The 22,037-nt window shown below is 40.3% G+C and overlaps 1 protein-coding gene across 1 annotated transcript in view; it reads left to right on the top strand.

Moving 5' to 3' along the window:
• LOC124798601 (DNA replication complex GINS protein PSF3) overlaps nt 1–22,037 on the top strand; it is a 38,986-nt gene that overhangs the window by 5,582 nt on the left and 11,367 nt on the right. Inside the window, exon 3 of the mRNA XM_047262074.1 lies at nt 6,852–6,981. Coding sequence (XP_047118030.1) covers nt 6,852–6,981 — 130 coding nt within the window. The remainder of the gene's footprint in view (nt 1–6,851; nt 6,982–22,037) is intronic.

The raw sequence follows: 22,037 nt of genomic DNA, 5'->3' as shown, positions 1-22,037 counted from the left end.
CCTCATGGTCACTGAAACCAGTCTCAGCATGGCTGATCAAAAGTATCTGCCCCACCCCCACATAATGCAGAATTGATGACTAGATGTCACGAGAGATGGACATGCCAGTATAAAAGTATTATGTTGTCAGTGGAGAAGCGGTAACAGCATACTTGGTGCAGATCATTGGTGAAATCTTCATTTTCGTACTACTGTAAAGGATCTGTCATAAGGAACTTATTATTGCAGTAAAAAAAAAGTGTTGGTTCGTTGAAAACAAACAGTTTAATCCTGGTATTGCCAGTTTCTGAGATATGATCAACTCCTGCTGGAACCACTTTAATATCTACTGATGATCCTACTTCATGATTTAATGTATGGAATATTTTCAAGTTTTTGTTCAGAAGACAAATTAGGTGCTTCGCCAAAAAGTTACATAGTTTTGTTCATACAAAGCTTGTAATTTTGGTATACAGCCTGTTACCTTATGTTTTGAATTTGTACTTTTCCCAATAAATCATTGCTAACTGCTCAGCACTTCGTCCCTATTAATTTAAACCCACAAGTTGTTGTTAAAAAAAAAAAAAACTTTTATTAGCAGTATTATTTGATGAAGCATAATTTACAGGGTTATTCTAAATGATGAACTCATTTTCAAAAATTCGTATGCATTCAAGTACAGATCCAAAATGAACAAGCTTTATACCAGTGAAAAGAGAAAGTTTCAAAGTTTAAGAAAAAAGCACCAGCCTACCGCATGTGTCAGAGGATGATGTCCGACAGATTCAAGAAAGTTTTGTGCGCAGTCCCAATAGAGCCAGTCAAGAACTTGGAATACCCAACCAACTGTATGGAAAGTTCTGAGACAGCATTTGCTGTACAAGCCCTACCACTTACAGCTTGTGCAGGCTCTCAGCCCCAATGAAAAAGAAAAGCATCTCACATTTTGTGGTTATGTGCTACCAATAATGGAGGATGACGCATTCCTACAGCATGAAATTTTTAGCGACGTTCTACCTTAGTCGAAAAGTCAACAGACACAATGTTCGCATATGGGGTTTGGAAAATGCACATTCGCCATTTCAACACTAAAGAGACTTACCAGAGATCAACATGTTCTGTGCCGTATACTGTACAGAGGTTTATGGACCATTTTTCTTTTCCGAAAGAATTATAATGGGAATCACATACCTGGACATGTTGGAACAATGGCTGTTCCTTCAAGTTATGGAAGATTCCCAGGTCTTCATTTTCCAACAGGCTGAAGCTCCACCCCATTGACACCGAGATGTATGAGGCGTTTTGAATGAATCCCTTCCTCAGCACTGCATTGGTCGCAGGGCTCTTGAGGACTTGTCTCTGCACTTCTGGCCACTGAGATCTCCTGATCTCACACCCTGCGATTATGTCTTATGGGTTATGTGAAGGAAGCTGTTTAAGTTCCGCCTCTACCAACCACTCTGAATGATCTACAGCCATGCTGCCATGCACTCAGTAACAGCAGATACACTTTTGTGTGTTTCAGGCAAGTTTGGCTACAGCATCAATGTTTGCCGTGCAGCCAATGGTGGCCGCATTGAACACTTATAAAATTTATCACATTTCTAATTATTAAATAAATATTAAAACCTAATTACAAATTATTAAATTTATATCAAACATAATGACAAAAAACTTTGAAACTTCCTCTTTTCATTAGTATAAAACTTGCTCATTTTGGATTTGTACTTGTATAAATACGAAGTTTTGAAAATGGGTTCATCACTTAGAATAACCCTGTACTTAGTTACTTAATGCAAGTAATACCCAAGAAAATAAATTTTCACTCATAAATGACCTGAAGACGAAAACATTGTACTTGTAAATGACAGCTACATTCCCTCAGCTCCTCATGGGGTCCAAAACTCTTTTGTGGATACATGCGTGGCGAGCACGGGGCCCCAAGCTAGTGCAGCTCTCATTCCTTTCCGGGCTGCATACCTTCCCTTTCCACATCCCTCTCTGTCCCCAATCCTTCCTCCCCACCCCACCCCTTCCCCATCTTCCTCTCTTCGGGAATATGTTTTGTGCCTGCGTCCAGAGATGGACGCTTGTGACTGTAAGACGGGGTTTCTCTTCTTTTATTTCTCTACTGGAAATCCTCTATCCTTACTTTGTCCTCTTTTCCTGGACTCTTTTCTTTACCTTCTTCTCCGCTGCGGCATTTGACAATTGTTCTCTTCTTTCCTTTTTTTTTTGTTCCTCCCTTTCTCGTTCTTTCCTCCCTGTGCATGCCTGAAGGCTGACCCACATGTTCCCACGTGTAACCAGGTGATGGGGTAACGTGTAATTCCCCGCCTTGGGTAGAGAAGTAGGACACGTACGTACCCCTTGGTAAAGGCCACGTCCAGGGAGCGATGATTACCCGACCTAGCACCTTCCGAACGTGCCATTTCTCAGGAGGTGTGACCTGAGATGTGGACAATCACCTAAGGCGGGAGTGCCCTCAGAGAGGGTCCCCACTTGGAAGGAGAGCACAGCCGGAGATGCCAGTAATCCTGGTGGATACTTGCACAATGGTTTCTTCTAATTCTACAATTTCTGCCCACAAGAGAAAGCTAGATGAGTCTCAGCCATGGACAATTCTTCTTTCAGTGCCAAAGTTCCTAGTTGTTTCTCGATCTGATGAAGGTCAAGACTTCTTCACAGTCAAATCTTTCATTATTCAGAAGGATGTTGATGCAACTGTAGGTCTTGTAAAGTCTTGTTCCTGGTTACGAAATGGCACCTTGTAGTTAGAAACAGACGGTGCACTCCAGGAACATAAATTGCTTCGAATTACACTGCTACACACCTTCTTTGCCTGGGTGGAAGTGCACCGTACCTGAAATTCATCGCGCGGGGTGGTTTATACAAGATCGCTTGATGGATTATCCAATGAGGACATTCAACATTACCTTTCTGATCAGGTCGTACTGGCTGTACATCGAGTCATGAAAAGGGTTGAAAAGGAATTGGTAGCGATACGCACTCACTTCTTGACGTTTGACAGAGTTCAGCTTCCATCAAACATTAAAGTGGGATATGAGATAATTTCTGTTTGACCTTACAACCCCAACCCTACACGTTTCTATCGGTGCCAGTTGTTTAATCATACCAGCCAGTCGTGTTCCAATATGGCCAAATGCGCTACGTGTAGGAGGGATGCCCATGAGAATGATTGTCCACCTCCATCTACTTGTTTCTTCAACTGTATGGGCGACCATGCTGCTTCCTCTAGATATTCCCCTATTTTTAGAGATGAACGCATTATTCAGGAAATCAGAGTGAAGGAAAAGGTAAGTTACTTGCCAGTAGAAAGCCCACTGTGCTCCCAGTGGGTAAATAAAGGCACTGTCCCTGCCTTTCCTCGCTCTACTAAGGAAGTAGCCACGCAGACTTGCAATCTCACCTTTAGTGCCGCAGTCGTCATACTGGCCATCTCAAAGATCACCCGTTCCACCTCCCCACTATCACCAGCTCACTCTAGGGCTCAACCTTCATCAGCTTTTGTTAAATCACAGACCTCAAAATCGGACACCCGAACTTCCAAAAAAGCACCTATTGTGAAGATTTTTTACATACCCAGGCCTCACATCCATCAACTCCTCTTCCATCTCAATGTCCTGCTTCCAAGAAGGCTCATAAGGAAGTTCCTCTCCTTCTCCACCACAGCATGTGTCTTCTACAGTGCCACCCAGCGGTAGCCGCCCTCGGCCGTCTTCCGTGCCGCCGAGACACACCGCTTTGCCGAGACACACCGCTGGCGGCTGATCAACCAGCCAATTACTGGCGGCAGGAGCTGTCCCCAAACAATCCATGGATCAGGATCTTCTGCCTTTGGCTGAATGCCTTTCCATGCCGTCGGCTGCCAACTCTCAGCGGTCGTTGAGTTGATGGCAACCTTGGTGATATTTTTCCCTTTTCTGGCCACCCTGTGTCTATCCATTGGAATATCTGCAGAATTCGCTCCAATTGGGATGAATTGTCGATCCTCTTATGATCCCGGTCGTCTTCTGTTTGTAGGAAACAAAGCTATGTCCGCATTATCGCTTTGTCTTCCCTCATTTCCAGTCAGTCTGGTTTGATCTCCCCTCTGTTGATGCCACTCCAACACTTGGGGGATTATGATTCTTCTTCATGATACTACCCATTATCACCCAAGCCCCTTCAACAGTTCCTCCCAAACTGCCACTGTACGTCTTTTCCTTTTTGGATACACCTCTCTGTACCATTTACATTCTATCGCCCACACCAATGGCAAGAGCCCATCTCCTTCATCTCCTTGGTCAGCTCCCACCCCCCTATTTGTTGGTTGGGGACTTGAACGCCCACTGCCTGCTTTGAGGATCTCCATGTCCTTGTCTGAGAGGCTCCCTATTGATCGATCTCTTCCACCAAGCGGGTCTTGTTTGCCTCAACACAGGGTAACCTACTTTTTTGTATGCCTCCACGTCAACCTACTCTCATTTGGACCTTTCGGTTGGTACTGTTCTGCTAGCTCGGCACTTTGGATGGTTTGCTCTTGCTGATACACATTCGAGTGTCCTTCGACTACAGCCACAACTGCCATCTATGCACCCAAGACACTGGTAGTTTCAAGCCGATTGGGCACTTTTCTCCTCTATAGCAGCATTTGATCCATCAGTTTCCTAGCATCGACGATCATGTCACTCATGTTACGGAAGTTATCCTTACAGTTGCAGAACATTCACTACCTTGTACCTCCCCTTTGACCTGGTGCCCCCCCCCCCCCCCCCCCCTCCCAGTTCCTTGGTGAAATGAGGCATGCCATGACACAATACATGAGAGGAGGCGTGCTCTTTGCGTTTTTTGCAATCATCCTATGTTGGCCAACTGTTCCCACTATAAGCAGTTATGTGCACGATGCCGTTGCATCATCTGCGATAGGGTGAAGGCAAGCTGGGACTTCTTTACCAGCTCCTTTAACACCTTCACTCCCTCATCTGTAGTTTTGAGTTGAATTCAACAGTTATCCGGCATGTCTAGTTTCTCCCTGACCTCTGGGTTAACAGTCATGCGAGGTACTTAAGTGAACCCGGTCGCAATTTCTAACTCATTGGGTGAGCACTTTGCTGAGATTTTGAGCTCTTCAAATTACCCACCAGCCTTTCTCCCGAGGAAACGAGCAGCAGAAGTGCAACCTCTTGCTTTCTCATCTCAAAATTGCGAAAGCTGTAGTACCATTTTTTTCTAAGCAGGAACTCCAACACACACTCTCCATCTTCTACTCCAGGACGAGACAGCATCAACATCCAAATGTTGCTGCATTTATCATACCATAGTCTGTGTTACCTCCTTTGTCTTCATAATCAAATTTGGACCTACAGTACATTTCTCAGAAGATGGCGGGATGCCATCTTCATTCCTGTTCCGAAACCTGGAAAGAGATAAACATCTCCCCTCTAGCTATCACACCATCTCTCTCATGAGTAGTGTATGTAAGGTTTTGGAGTGTATGGTAAAGTGCCATTTAGGCTGGTGGCTGGAGTCCCTAAACCTTTTAACACATGCCAAATGCGGTTTCCGAAAGCATTGTTCCACAGTTGATCATCTTGTTACTCTCTCCACTTACATGATAAACAGTTTTCTCAGGAAATGCCAAACGGTAGCTTTAACGCTTGGTCTGGAGAGGGCATACTATTATACCTGTTGGAGGACAGACATCTTCAGCACACTGTTCTCTTGGGGCTTTTGAGGTCGGCTATCCCTTTTCATCCTTGAATTTATGACAGAGCGCACATTTAAGCATTTAAGGTGTGGATGACCACTACTCTCTCCCATACTTTCACCCAAGAAAATGAGATGCCCCAGGGCTTCGTGCTAAGTATTGTACTGTTTGCCATGGTCATAAATCCAATTATCGATTATCTCCTACCCGATGTCTCGGGCTACCTCTTTGTCGATGATTTTACAATCTACTACAGCTCTCAATGGACCAGCCTTCTTGAACAACATCTTCAAGGATCTCTCGATTGCTTCCACTCATGGAACAGCGAAACCGGCTTCGGATTTTCTTCCAGCAAGACCATCTGTTAAAATTTTTGGCGTCATACAGAGTTTTATCCGCCATCCCTACATCTAGGCCCTGTCTACCTTCCATTTGCTGACATTGCCAAATTCTTGGGACTTATGTTTGACAGAAAACTGTGCTGGTCTTCCCACATTTCATATCTTTTGACTCGCAATGTGCGATCCCTCAACACTCCGTGTTCTGAGTGGTCCCTCCTAGGGAGCGGACCGAGTCGTCGTCCTCCGCCTGTGTCACACCTTAGTGTGCTTGAATTGGACATTGGAAGCATAGGTTACTCCTCTGAACAGCCATCTATTCTTTGGCATCTAGACTCTGTCAACCACCATGGATTGCATTTAGCATCTGGAGCTTTTTACACCAGCCCCGTGGAGAGCCTTTATGCTGAGACAGCTGAACCTCCACTATCCAATCAGTGAGGGAACTCTATTTAGTTGGTACTTCACATAAAAACACGAGAAGTGCGAACTTTTGTTAATGTGGTTATTAGTTCTGGAACTTTGTAAACTGTGAATAAATGTTCAAGTTCTGTTAAAACGCTACCTGAGCTTTTGTGGGAGTATCCTAAGTTGACAGATACTTCCGTTTAAAATTTACCAGCAACTGATTACAAAGTGGTTGTGTTTGCTGTCTTTCACAACAGCCCATTAGTAAAGTATCACATAGTTCTCCAGATTTTACTATGTAGCACTATTTACCAAACTAGCACTGTGTTATGACTTGAATGTGTTGGTTCATTCTTATTATTTGTAGTCTGCTCTGTCATTGTGTTGTTTGTAACTGTCATAATATTTTGTTTCAGGGAAATTCTCAAGGCAGATTCTTGTGTTGTAGATCTCTACAAGTTTGGTGCATATTTTTACGAGTTTGGCATCTACATATCACTTCTGGGACACCGTGAGGGTCCAGAGATCAGGGAAATTCTTGTAAAGGTAAACAATTTTCAAAATTCTTTAAGAAACTGATATTTACATTTACTCTTAAAGATATTTTTATGTCTTAAATATCCACTGTTGAATAAAATCTTCCATCGTCAGAAGATGGGAGAAAATATGGATTGACGGGGGAGTTAAAAGCACCATTGGTGAAAAGAAAAAAGAATCACTGAGCAACTTGAATCAGGTAGATTATCAGGTACATAAAGAATTTGATGTGGCAGTGGTTAAATTGTTTAGATCCCACAAAAGGAATGAAAAAGTTTAAATTGAAACAAAAGATAAAATTGGAAGGATTTGGAAATAAAATGGAGAAAATTGAAATATGTGAAGAAAAAGAACCATGAACCATGGACCTTGCTGTTGGTGGGGAGGCTTGTGTGCCTCAGCGATACAGATAGCCATACCGTAGGTGCAACCACAACAGAGGTGTATCTGTTGAGAGGCCAGACGAACATGTGGTTCCTGAAGAGGGGCAGCAGCCTTTTCAGTAGTTGCAGGAGCAACAGTCTGGATGATTGGCTGATCTGGCCTTGGAACACTAATCAAAACGGCCTTGCTATGCTGGTACTGCGAACGGTTGAAAGCAAGGGGAAACTGCAGCCGTCATTTTTCCCGAGGGCATGCAGCTTTACTGTATGGTTAAGTGATGATGGCGTCCTCTTGGGTAAAATATTCCGGAGGTAAAATAGTCCCCCATTCAGATCTCCGGGTGGGGACTACTAAGGAGGATATTGTTATCAGGAGAAAGAAAACTCGTTTTACGGATCGGAGTGTGGAATGTCAGATCCCTTAATCGGAAAAAAGGGAAATGGATAGGTTAAAGTTAGATATAGTGGGAATTAGTGGAGTTCAGTGGCAGGAGGAACAAGACTTCTGGTCAGGTGAATACAGGGTTATAAATACAAAACCAAATAGGGGTAATGCAGGAGTAGGTTTAATAATAAATAGGAAAATAGTAATGCGGGTAAGCTACTACAAACAGCATAGTGAACACATTATTGCGGCCAAGATAGATTTGAAGCCCACACCTACCACAGTAGTACAAGTTTATATGCCAACTAGCTCTGCAGATGACGAAGATGTTGATGAAATGTATGATGAGATAAAAGAAATTATTGAGATAGTGAAGGAAGATGAAAATTTAATAGTCATGGGTGACTGGAACTCAATAGTAGGAAAAGTAAGAGAAGGAAACATAGTAGGTGAATATGGAATGGGAGTAAGGAATGAAAGAAGAAGCCACCTGGTAGAATTATGCACAGAGCATAACTTAATCATAGCTAACACTTGGTTCAAAAATCATATAATAAGGTTGTATACATGGAAGAAGCCTGGAGATACTGGAAGGTCTCAGATAGATTATTTAATGGTAAGACAGAGATTCAGGAACCAGATTTTAAATTGTAAGACATTTCCAAGGCGGATGTGGACTCTGAACACAATCTATTGGTTATGAACTGTAGATTAAAACTGAAGAAATGCAAAAAGGTTGGAATTTGAGAAGATGGGACCTGGATAAACTGACTAAACCAGAGATTGTAGAGAGCTTCAGGGAGAACATTAGGGAACGATTGACAAGAATGGGGAAAGAAATACAGTAGAAGAAGAATGGGTAGCTTTGAGAGACAAAATAGTGAAGGTAGCAGAGGATCAAGTAGGTAAAAAGACAAGGCCTAATAGAAATCCTTGAGTATCAGAAGAGATGTTGAATTTAATTGATGAAAGGAGAAAATACAAAAATGCAGTAAATGAAACAGGCAAAAAGGAATACAAACATCTCAAAAATGAGATTGATAGGAAGTGCAAAATGGCTAAGCAGGGATGGCTAGAGGACAGATGTAAGGCTGTAGAGGCGCATATCACTAGTGGTAAGATATATACTGCCTACAGGAAAATTAGAGAGACCTTTGGAGAAAAGAGACCTACTTGCATGAATATCTATAGCTCAGATGGAAACCCAGTTCTAAGCAAATAAGGGAAAGCAAAAAGGTGGAAGGAGTATATAGAAGGTCTATGCAAGGGTGATGTACTTCAGGACAATATTATAGAAATGGAAGAGAATGTAGACAAAGTTGAAATAGGAGATATGATACTGCGTGAAGAGTTTGACAGAGCACTGAAAGAGTAGACAACATTCCATTATAACTACTGACAGCCGTGGGAGAGCCAGGCCTAACAAAATTCTACCATCTATTGAGCAAGATGTATGAGACAGGCGAAATACCATCAGACTTCAAGAAGAATATAATAATTCCTATCCCAAAGAAAGCAAGTGTTGACAGATGTGAAAATTACCGAACAATCAGTTTAATAAGCCACAGCTGCAAAATACTAGCACGACTTCTTTACAGACGAATGGAAAAACTGGTAGAAGCCGACCTCAGGGAAGATCAGTTTGGATTCTGTAGAAATGTTGGAACAAATACTGACCCTATGACTTATCGTAGAAAATAAATTAAGGAAAGGCATTTGTAGACTTAGAGAAAGCTTTTGACAATTTGACTGGAATACTCTTTCAAATTCTGAAGGTGGCAGGGGTTAAATACAGGGAGTGAAAGGCTATTTACAATTTGTATAGAAACCAGATGGCAGTTATATGAGTCGAGGGACATGAAAGGGAAGCAGTGGTTGGGAAGGGAGTGAGACAGGGTTGTAGCCTCTCCCCGATGTTGTTCAATCTGTATATTGAGCAAGCAGTAAAGGAAACAAAAGAAAATTTGGAGTAGGAATTAAAATCCATGGAGAAGAAACAAAAACTTTGAGGTTTGCTGATGACATTGTAATTCTGTCAGAGACAGCAAAGGACCTGGAATAGTAGCTGAACGGAATGGACAGTGTCTTGAAAGGAGGATGTAAGATAAACATCAACAAAAGCAAAATGAGGATAATGCAATGTAGTCGAATTAAATCGAGTGACGCTGTGGGAATTAGATTAGGAAATGAGACGCTTAAAGTAGTAAATGAGTTTTGCTATTTGGGGAGCAAAATAACTGATGATGGTCGAAGTAGAGAGGATATAAAATGTAGACTGGCAATGGCAAGGAAAGTGTTCTGAAGAAGAGAAATTTGTTAACATAGAGTATAGATTTAAGTGTCAGGAAGTCATTTCTGAAAGTATTTGTATGGAGTGTAGCCATGTATGGAAGTGAAACATGGACGATAAATAGTTTAAACAAGAAGAGAATAGAAGCTTTCGAAATGTGGCGCTGCAGACGAATGCTAAAGATTAGATGGGTAGATGACATAACTAATGAGGAGGTATTGAATAGAATTGGGGAGAAGAGAAATATGGGGCACAACTTGACTAGAAGAAGGGATCAGTTGGTAGGGCATATTCTGAGGCATCAAGGGATCACCAATTTAGTATTGGAGGGCAGCGTGGAGAGTAAAAATCGTAGAGGGAGACCAAGAGATGAATACATTAAACAGATTCAGAAAGATGTAGGTTGCAGTAGGTACTGGGAGATGAAGAACCTCCCACAGGATAGAGCAGCATGGAGAGCTGCATCAAACCAGTCTCTAGACTGAAGACCACAACAACAACATGAAATAAAAAATGAAAAATGAAACCTGTGTGTGTAGATAGGAGATAGTTGGGTAATAATGTAAGATGTAAGTAGAAAAGGGGAGGAAGGAAGGCTGAAAAAGACACGGGAGATACTGGGGGCGAAAGGATGAATAGAGAAGTGTGGAGGGCTTCATCTTGGCGGTTGTTCAGATCAATAATTGTAATAGTTCTTCCATTGAGTCTTTTCTGTACGGTAAAAATGAAATGCCATTGTAATGTAATGTTAATAAACGCTACAAGATACATTCACATCACACCAACAAGATAGATGTTCTGTGTATCCAATCCTGGACAGAGTTAGTGTTGGTATATACAACTGTACTTTTTTAACAATAGAATTATCGCTTTCAAGACTGTCTTCAGATCATCTGTACCAAAACAAAATGGTATCACAAGCAGTAGAGGCATAATAAGTGTTCCACAAAATGGTTGTGGGCACTTGTACATAAGAAATTATTAGCTCAGCATAATACACTATTGACCATTAAAATTGCTACACCATGAAGATGACGTACTACAGATGCGAAATTTAACCGACAGGAAGAAGATGCTGTGATATGCAAATGATTAGCTTTTAAGAGCATTCACACAACGTGCTGACATGAGGAAAATTTCGAACCGATTTCCCATACATAAACAGCAGTTGACTGGCGTTGCCTGGTGAAACATTGTTGTGATACCTTGTGTAAGGAGAAATGCCTACCATCACATTTCCGACTTTGATAAAGGTCGGATTGTAGCCTATCATGATTGCGGTTTATCGTATCGCGACATTGCTGATTGTGGTGGTCGAGATCCTATGACTGTTAGCAGAACATGGAATTGGTGGGTTCAGGAGGGTAATACGGAATGCCGTGCTGGATCCAAATGGCCTCATATCGCTAGCAGTCACGATGACAGGCATCTTATCCGCATGGCCGTAACAGATCGTGCAGCCTCGTCTCGATCCATGAGTCAACAGATGGGGGGACGTTTGCAAGACAACAACCATCTGCACGAACAGTTCGACAACATTTGCAGCAGCATGGACTATCAGCTCGGAGACCATGGCTGCTGTTACCCTTGATGCTGCATCACAGACAGGAGTGCCTGTGATGGTGTACTCAATGACGAACTTCGGTGCACAAATGACAAAATGTCATTTTTTCGGATGAATGCAGGTTCTCTTTACAGCATCATGATGGTCGCATCCGTGTTTGGCGACATCACGGTGAACACACATTGGAAGCATGTATTCGTCAGCGCCATACTGGTGTATCAACCGGCGTGATGGTATGGGGTGCCATTGGTTACATGTCTTGGACACCTCTTGTTCACATTGACAGCACTTTGAACAGTGGACGTTCATTTCAGATGTGTAATGACCCGTGGCTCTACCTTCCATTCGATCCCTGCGAAACCATACATTTCAGCAGGATAATGCACGACCACATATTGCAGGTCCTTTACGGGCCTTTCTGGATACAGAAAATGTTGGACTGCTGCACCGGCCAGCACATTCTCCATATCTCTCACCAATTGAAAACTTCTGGTCAGTGGTGACCGAGCAACTGGCTCGTCACAATACGCCAGTCACTCCTCTTGATGAACTGTGGTATCGTGTTGAAGCTGCATGGGCAGCTGTACCTGTACACACCATCCAAGCTCTGTTTGACTCAATGCCCAGGCATATCAAGGCAGTTATTACAGCTAGAGGTGGTTGTTCTGGGTACTGATTTCTCAGTATCTATTCACCCAAATTGCGTGAAAATGTAATCACATGTCAGTTCTAGTATAATATATTTGTCCAATGAATACCCGATTATTATCTGCATTTCTTCTTGGTGTAGCAATTTTAATTGCCAGTAGTGTACATACAAGCTTTATTTTACAGAATGTGAATGATCCCATTTTAATATAAACACAAAACATGCACCAAATGATTAAATAATTATACTGTTAATGAAACAAACTTTTTAACTGTTAATCAACTTAGTAGAATGGCTTACATGTTGTATGATCTGTGGAAGTGAATGCTACTTCTAATGCTCATGGATTCAACACGAGCATCTGTACATCATATTATGTTATTACATCTGTTTGCTACCCTCAGCAACTACTATCTATATTTTAGCACTCTTGCTTAAAGGAAATATTTCACAAGCTGCAGATGATTGTCTTACTGTATGATGTATGGGTAGTATAGTAAGATGACAGAGACTTTAGTGCAACATCACAGTGTATATCTTACGAAAGTATAACTGAAGTCAACGTGATAGGATGCATTTTAGGTTGTAGATTCTTCATTATAGTTTCTGCTTTTCTATTTACAGTTGATCCAATGTGAATATTTTAATAGCTGAAGAAATTTTAGTGCTTACTATAGGCCATAGTAGATACTACTTGTACTTTGAGAGACTTTTCATGGCTAAAAATATGACATCTTTGAATGTTCCACATTAAATTTTACCAATCATTGCCTGTGAACATTAATGCCATCTTGACAGGTTTTTATAAAAAAAAAAAAAAAAAAAAGAAAAAAAAAAGAAAGAAAAAAAAGAAAGAAAGCTTGATGTATAATCATTTTGGCACTTCTGACCTCTGGTGCCATCCATATGACAGTAGTAGAGCTAATTCGGGCTGGAAGTGGGAAAAGATTTTATTTGTTTTCATACAGTTTCATTTTTCTTTAGTACGTAGTTAGGATGTTGTATTTCAGTGTACTTGTGATTTGTTAACAGTGAAAAAGAGTTCATGCTAACAGTCTGCTTTATTTTTGTTGCTCCTGGAAGCTGTCAGGTAGGCAACCTGCAACTGGTACTGCATTCCAGGCTAGTGCCCCTTCTACCCCACACAAAATCAACCTCGTGTATTTCTTAACAACTGAGCCTAGCCAAAGTGTCAAGTTTAGAGAGGAATACTGTGTAATCTAACTGGGAAGTCTGCAGAGGCCTGTACTGAAAAGTTTTTTTCCCATGAAAGGTCAAAATGTTCTGCACAATCATCAAATATCTGGTCATGCCAGTGTTTTAACATGTCTAATCTTTTGAATGATACATTATATTTCGCATATATGGCATGGCTGGTATGTGTGGGAGAGTTTGAATTTTCAAGGGGGAAAAAGTATTCAGTATAGGCCTCTACAGACCCCCTGCCAAGAAGATATCAAGGCTTCCTTTGGAGGGGAACACAGGTGTTCTGACAAGAGAATGGTCCTATCTGACATGTCAAAATCTGCCCTGAAATTTTTTTCCTTGTGTGAAATTCAAACAAATGTATTATTCAAGTGTGTGTGGGGGGGGGGGGGGGCACGCGCACATGTAAAATATTGAAAGTTGCCAATTTCATTGCCCACCAGATGTGTGGAAAAATGCTTAGTGGAGATGAAGCAGACAGTGCTTGGGCAACACTTTTGGTGTGCAGTTTTGTTTGATGGCACATCATTAAACAGATACACAACATATTCTGATCATAATCTGTAAAACGATATTCAGTTTCTGTTGATAGTTTTGATACACTTGTTCACAACTAAGATTTAGTGGACTTTGCAACTCATTTGTTATCAGTTCCTTTCACAGTATCAGTAAATGTTAACAGTGCAAATAAATCTGAATTAATATTGTTGTTTTTCCCCCATATATTCCGGTTAAGAGAAACTGGTTTTGTGTGGGTCACAGCGGAATCCAATTCAGTTAACATTCTCAATCTTGCGGAGATGCAATATGAAGAGCGTGGTATGCGATTGGCATCACCTAATTTTTCTGAAGACGTATATCCGTGATTTGCTGGTTAATGTCACTGGGAACTGTTGTCCAAGCAATGATAATTGTGCCAGTCAGAATCAAAACACGAAAACCTTTCTAGCACAAAGAAATATGCACTGCAAATGCTTTTAACAATAAGGAAAAGGCTGTGAATTTTTTGTTAAAAGGATTTTTTATTTATTTATTTTACATGTCTAATTTCATAGGACCAAATTGAGAGCAAATCTTCAATTTCTTGGAACATGTCAGTACATGAAATTACAACATAAAAGTAATAAGAGATAAACTAAAATGTTTATAAATCCAAAAAAATTACAAGCCATAAGTTTATGTAAATGCAATCAGCCATGTAACACAGGAATCAACTTAAATTTCGAGGAAGTCCTCGACAAAATAGGAGTAGTGACCCATCAGAAAACTCTTCAATTTTGATTTGAATGTTTGTGGATTACTGCTAAGATTTTTGAATTCTTGTGGTAGCTTATTGAAAATGGATGCGACAGTATATTGCATGCCATTATGCACAATAGTCAAGGAAGTGTGATCCAAATGCTGAGTGGACTTCTTTCTAGTATTAACCAAGTGAAAGCTGCAAATTCTTAGGAATAAGATGCTATTGTTACCAAAAACTGACACGAAAGAATATATATATATTGAGAGCCCAATGTCAGGGGTCAACAAGAGGTTTGTGAACTTACAACACTTATTGCTCAAACCGCCCACCTCTGAGCCAACAATATCCTTGAGAATAGGAAGTATTACCCCAAAATATAATACCATACGGTACAAGCGAATGAAAATAAGGAAAGTAGACTACTTTTAGTGTTGAATATCACTTATTTCAGATACCGTTCGAATGGTAAAAGTGGCAGCATTAAGTCTTTGAACAAGATTGTGAACATGGGCTTTCCATGATAGTTTACTATCTATCTGAACAACTAGAAGTTTGAACTGTTCAGTTTTACTAATCATATGCCATTCTGTAAAATTAAAATGTCAGGTTTTTTTAATTGTGTGTTAGAAACTGTACAAACTGAGTCTTACTGCAATTTAGTGTTAGTTTATTATTTTTGACAAACCTTGAACTTGTTGCTTGAACTGCACTGTTTGAAACAGTGCCAACATTGCACTCGACATCCTTTACTATCAAGCTAGTGTCATCAACAAAAAGAAACATTTTAGAATCACCTGTAATACTATGCAGCATATCATTTATATAAATAATGAACAGGCATAGCCCCAGCATTGATCCCTGTGGCACCTCCCCCCCCCCCCATTAACTGTGCCCCACTCATACCCCACATCACAGTCATTCTCAGCACTGTGGGGAGTGACCTTTTGGTGCCTGTTATTAATGTACGAGGTGAACTAATTGTGAGCTCCTCCCCGTATTCTATAATGTCCAATTTCTGGATCAATATTTTGTGATCAACACAATCAAATGCCCTAGTCAAATCAAAAAAGATGCCTAGTGTTGAAAACCTTTTGTTTAATCCATACAGTACCTCACGGATTCTATAATGTCCAAATTCTGGATCAATATTTTGTGATCAACACAATCGAATGCCTTAGTCAAATCAAAAAAGATGCCTAGTGTTCGAAACCTTTTGTTTAATCCACACAGTACCTCACGGAGAAAAGAGAGTATATCATTTTCAGTTGTTAAACCACTTCTAAAACAAACTGTACATTTTTTAGCAAATTATGTGAAATAAATTGATCAATTATCCTTACATACCATAGCCTTTTCAATACCGTTAGCAAACAAAGATGGCATAGAAATAGGTCTAAAATTGTCTACATTATCCCTTTTTATGTAGGGACTCTACTACTGAGTACTTTTAATAGTTCAGGAAATGGACCATTCTTAAAAGGAAAAACGACATACATAGCTAACATGTGCAGCACAGTACTTTAGTATTCTGCTAGGTACTCCAGCATATCCATGAGAGTCCTTAGTTTCCAGTGATTTAATTATTGATTCAACCTCCCCCTTGTTAGTATCACAGAGGAGTATCAATATTATGAGAATGAAAATTGCTACTCACCATATAGCGGAGATGCTATCCATCCTGGATTTTCCATTGTTTCACAGAGAAATATTTCAGATATCACTCTCGGAAAGGCATTTTCCAAGAAAGTTGTATGATTCCCTGTAGAAACTAAGTTTTTATTTAATTCATCAGCAGTGCTCAGGATGTGATTGCTAAATACTGTACGTATATCTGACTTACCAGTAACAGAAACATTTTTACTATGAACTGAATTTATATCATCGACCTTGTGCTGCTGACCAGACACTTCCTTCACAACGGACCATATGTTTTAGTTTTATCATGTGAATTAGCTATTCTATTTGTGTCCCACATACTCTTTGCTTTCCGAACAACATTTTTAGGTGCCCTACAGTACTGTTTGTAATGGGCACTGTACCTTGATTGTGACTTTCTAACCTTTTGATGTAATTCCCACTTTGTTCTACATGATATCCTTACCCCAGTACTCAGCCACCAGGGCTGTCTTTTACTGGTGGTAGCCTATTTAGACTGTTCTAATGGAAACCAACTTTCAAAGAGCATGAGAAATGTGTTAAGGAAAGCATTATGTTTGTCATCTATGTTGTCGGCACTGTAAACATCCTGCCTTTCTTGTTCCTTAATGAGGTTTAAAAAAAACTCTATTTTGCTATTGGACAAGCTTTTCCACATAGATTGTAATTATATACAACATTTGTCTGAGTACAAAAACCTTTCAGTATTAAAATTTTGTGCATCATGGTCTGAAAGGCCATTCACCCTTTTACTAATAGAATGCCCATCTAGTAATGAAGACTGAATAAAAATATTGTCTATGGCTGTGCTACTATTCCCCTGCATCCTGGTTGGAAAAAAAGACAGTCTGCATCAGATCTTATGAATTTAGGAGATCTTCCAACATCCTTTTTTTTGCACAATCACATACAAAATTAATATTGAAGTCACCACAAATAACTAATTTTTGGTACATCCTATAAAGTGAACCAAGAACCCTCTCTAGTGTGAGCAAAAATGCTCTCAAATCAGAATTAGGGGACCTATAAATAACAATTAGAAGTTTAGTTTCATTAAATTCAACTCCCCCTGCACACCATTCAAATACCTGTTGAGTGCAGTGCTGTGATAAGTCCACAGACTGAAATACCATTTTTTACATACAACGTGGTAACTCATCCACTCCACAAAGAACACCATGAAAAACAGCCAGCTAATTTGTATCCTGTTAAAGGAAGCCTCCGAATTGTCACATTATTAAAATGGTGCTCTGATATACCAGTAATGTCAGTCAACATTTGTACGTAGTTCACTTACTTTATCTCCAATACCCCTTGTATTTGGATGAAATATGCTAATTCCTTCACTACCTGGATACCTAACCTCCTTTGAAGGTGATTCCTTTGTTAGAGAGACTTCATTTAAACAGGTACACCTATCAGTTGACTGCAGTTCTAACACGAACTACCGCAGGAATTTTCCTATGAGTGATACCGCCACCACCCACTACGCTGTCACCTATAAGCTTTGCCAGTCTCCCCTTCTCATACCTATTGAGTTGCAGGCCAAGACTAGTGAAACTCAGTTCTATTGATAGGCTCAACTGGCACCACTGCAAAGTGAGCCATGCCCTCCGCCATTAGTGGCTCCTCCAGCCCCATGTTAATGCGCCTAACAGCTGCATTAAGATGAGGTCGATCATGACACTGAAACAGTTGCATGAAGTGCACATTAGTGCCACCAGTTTGAATAGCTATCTTTACCAAGTCACCACCTACATCATACTCCTTATCCCCTATCAAGACTATTCCCAGCTCCACCCAGGATCATGACCTGATACTCTTTCATAAAATTCCTCCATAACTCCCCTGTGTTAACAGACACCTGAGCCATCCCTGCACTAGGCTTCATAATGCTGGTGATCTGGTACTCATTCCCCAACACTTCCTGCAACTGCTGGCCCACACTTCTGTCATGTGAATTGCCTAGCAGCAGAACCTTCTTCTTCATTCCATTAGAATTTGCAACTGACTTAGGCTCTCTAACTGCTGGGGACTGTTGCATGTTTCCTACACATACAAGCGGATCCTCCCGCTAAACTCTGACATTTGGTCAAATCTATTGGATTGAGGGAATAAATGCAAAAGGTTCCTCTATGTGAAATCTGAATGTGAATTGCACAAATGAAAGCAAAAATTGTTCCACAGAGAAAGGGCCACGCACTTCAATGAAATGCAGAAAAGAGCGAAAGAAAACTTTTGAAAAATTCAGAACTACAGAGGCAGTTGACTGTTGCCAGTGGAGATCTGTGAGACTTAGACCCTGTAAATCACAAATTAAATTCACATTGATGATCTCAGGTCTCCCCAAGCCCATTAATCACACAGTATATTGAGTCATAAAATTACAAGGTTTACTTTGAGTAAACAAATAGAGGAAATACCATTAACCAATCTGTTACTGTGTAGAGTTTCGTAGCTCTTGTCACTGCAACTGCTGATCAGTTAGGTTTCGTGAAACAACTTCTGTTTCCACATCTTTATGTCTGCGGATTCAAAGTGAACTAGCATCTTTCTTTTAATGCACTGATTACTGAAAAAATGTAGTCAATGTAGCAAAAATTTGAAAAATTAAATTTTCAGTATTTCATTTCAGGCATCTGCTTACCAGGTAGAGAAAATGAATCACTGCTATTGTTTGACCCTTGGTCTGTGCACTAACAAGACATATATCTTTCAGGAGTATGCAATGAAAAGACTGTGATTAGGAAGTTATAGGTTGTTGCTGTGGTCTTCAGTCCTGAGACTGGTTTGATGCAGCTCTCCATGCTATTCTATCATGTGCAAGCCTCTTCATCTGCCAGTACTTACTGCAACCTACATCCTTCTGAATCTGCTTAGTGTATTCATCTCTTGGTCTCCCTCTACGATTTTTACCCTCCACGCTGCCCTCCAATACTAAATTGGTGATCCCTTGGTGTCTCAGAACATGTAATACCAACCAATCCCTTCTTCTAGTCAAGTTGTGCCACAAGCTCCTCTTCTTCCTAATTCTATTCAATACCTCCTCATTAGTTATGTGATCTACGCGTCTAATCTTCAGCATTCTTCTGTAGCACCATATTTCTCTTCTTGTCCAAACTATTCGTCGTCCATGTTTCACTTCCATACATGGCTACACTCCACACAAATACTTTCAGAAACGACTTCCTGACACTTAAATCTATACTCGATATTAACAAATTTCTCTTCTTCAGAAACGCTTTCCTTGCCATTGCCAGTCTACATTTTATATCCTCTCTACTTGGATCATCATCAGTTATTTTGCTCCCCAAATAGCAAAACTCCTTTACTACTTTAAGCGTCTCATTTCCTAATCTAATTCCCTCAGCATCACCCGACTTAATTCGACTACATTCCATTAACCTTGTTTTGCTTTTGTTGATGTTCATCTTATGTCCTCCTTTCAAGACACTGTCCATTCCGTTCAACTGCTCTTCCAAGTCCTTTGCTGTCTCTGACAGAATTACAATGTCAGCAGTGAACCTCAAAGTATTTATGTCTTCTCCATGGATTTTAATACCTACTCCAAATTTTTCTTTTGTTTCCTTTACTGCGTGCTGGATATACAGATTGAATAACATCGGGGAGAGGCTACAACCCTGTCTCACTCCCTTCCCAACCACTGCTTCCCTTTCGTGCCCCTCGACTCTTATAACTGCCATCTGATTTCTGTACAAATTGTAAATATGTAATTTATGATTGCCCACTGTCATTTCAGGTTTATAATCCTTGACATATTCTTAAAATGCAGTCATTATTGGATTATCAGTTTACACTACCATGTTACGAGAACTTGATCGGTGTGTCTGGTATTCAGAACAGCAGCTGGCACCATTTCATGCACCTTCCAGACTTTGTCAAAATAAGACTTAGTAATTACAGTGAAGTGCTTAAATGATTCAGCTTAAACAAAAAACAGTTCCATTCGAGAAAAACATGGGAAATTCAAAAATTATGGAAGAATTGTGCTACAAGAACTGTCATAATATTATGTACGTAAGTGGGTACTGTTCCACCGCAACAAATTTAATTCCTAATTGAACTGATGGGAAATATATGATATGTAAAGTAATGCTCTCTTGTCATGGTTGCTTCTGCTCATTTGCTGATTCACACACTAGGCGGGAATGACTGCGTTAATTGCAGTTAAAAGCAGTTCAGCATGTGGCCAAGCGTCAACAATTTTTTAAAAGCACTTTCAGTACATTTTAGCTGATTAAAATTTGACAATTGAATCCCTGTCAGATGCTGTTAGTGAGTCCCTCTGTTAATTTTAATCTATAGTAGATACCTTGAAAAAAAAAACTGGTGCCCAGGAAGCTTAGGTCACACACATCTAGAAGAAGGGAATCAGAAGCGATAAACAAAACTACAGCCCAATATCCTTGCCTTCGATTTGTTGTAGAATCTTGGAACATATTTTGACCTCAAACATAATGAGGAATCTCGAACAGAATGACCTCCTCCAACTAGCATGGATACCAAAAACAATGATCATGTGAAACCCAACTCGCACTTTCCCCACGTGGTGTACTGAAAGCCATAGATGAAGGCAGTCAGTTACATGCAGAAGTTCTCAACTTCCAAAAAACTTTTTACTCAGTATCACACCCTGCTTCTTATCAAAAGTAGAGAGGACACAGCAAGTTACCTCAGATGTCAAATAATCGACTCATGTAAAAGTAACTGTGGATGTGCCTCAGGGAAGTGTGTTGGGGCACTTGCTGTTCATGTGTTGTATTAATGATCCAACTGACAATATTGACTATAACCCCAGGGTTTTCACTGAAGATACAGTTATTGATAATGAAGTATTGTCTGAAAGAAGCTGCACAAATATTTGTTTCGATCTTGATAAGATGTCAAAGTGGTGCAAAGACTGACAACTGGTTTTAAATTTTCATAAATGTGAAAAACATAGTATCGTATGACTGCAATATCAGTGACTCACTATTGGAATTGGCCAACAGAGTACAAATACCTGGGTGTTATAATTTGCAGGAATATGAAATGAAATGATTACATACACTCAATCGTAGGTAAATCAGGTGGCAGACTGCAGTTCAGTGGTAGAATGCTAGGAAAATGCAGTCAGTCTGTAAAGGAGACAGCATACAAAATGCTCATGAGACCCAACCCAGAATACTGCTCTGTGTATGAGGCCTGAGCGTTTTGTATGCTGTCTCCTTGAACAGTGGTTGCTTTTCCTTGGTTTTCTATCAGTGGACTGCAGTCTGCCACATGATTTACATATGTCTGAGCCTATGTGATCATTTCATTTCGTATCCCTACAAACTGATATGGACAGGTATTTGTAAGAGTTGGCCAATTCCAACTGTGACTCATTGATGTCATAGTCGTAGAATACTAGGGTGTTTTTCATTTTGGTCACAAGTTTGTTTGACCCGCAGGAGAGTGCTGAAGATACGTGCAAACCATCCTGTGGAAACATACTTGCAAAGTTCTTAGAACCAACTTAAAGTGATGATTTTAAGAATTTATTACAACCTACTAAAATCTTTTCCATTCCATTGTGATAGATTGGTACAGCAACTGATTTTGAATTGTTTAAGAAAGAACATTCTTGGTCACAAAGTTATTTAATATCAGTATTAAGTTTCACCCTTTTGGGGCATCATCAGATTGT

The sequence above is a fragment of the Schistocerca piceifrons genome, chromosome 5 (genome assembly GCF_021461385.2).
Source record: "Schistocerca piceifrons isolate TAMUIC-IGC-003096 chromosome 5, iqSchPice1.1, whole genome shotgun sequence".
Taxonomy (NCBI): Eukaryota; Metazoa; Arthropoda; class Insecta; order Orthoptera; family Acrididae; genus Schistocerca; species Schistocerca piceifrons.
The sequence above is the reverse complement of the archived record's forward strand: the minus strand, read 5'-3'. Positions and strand labels throughout refer to the sequence as shown.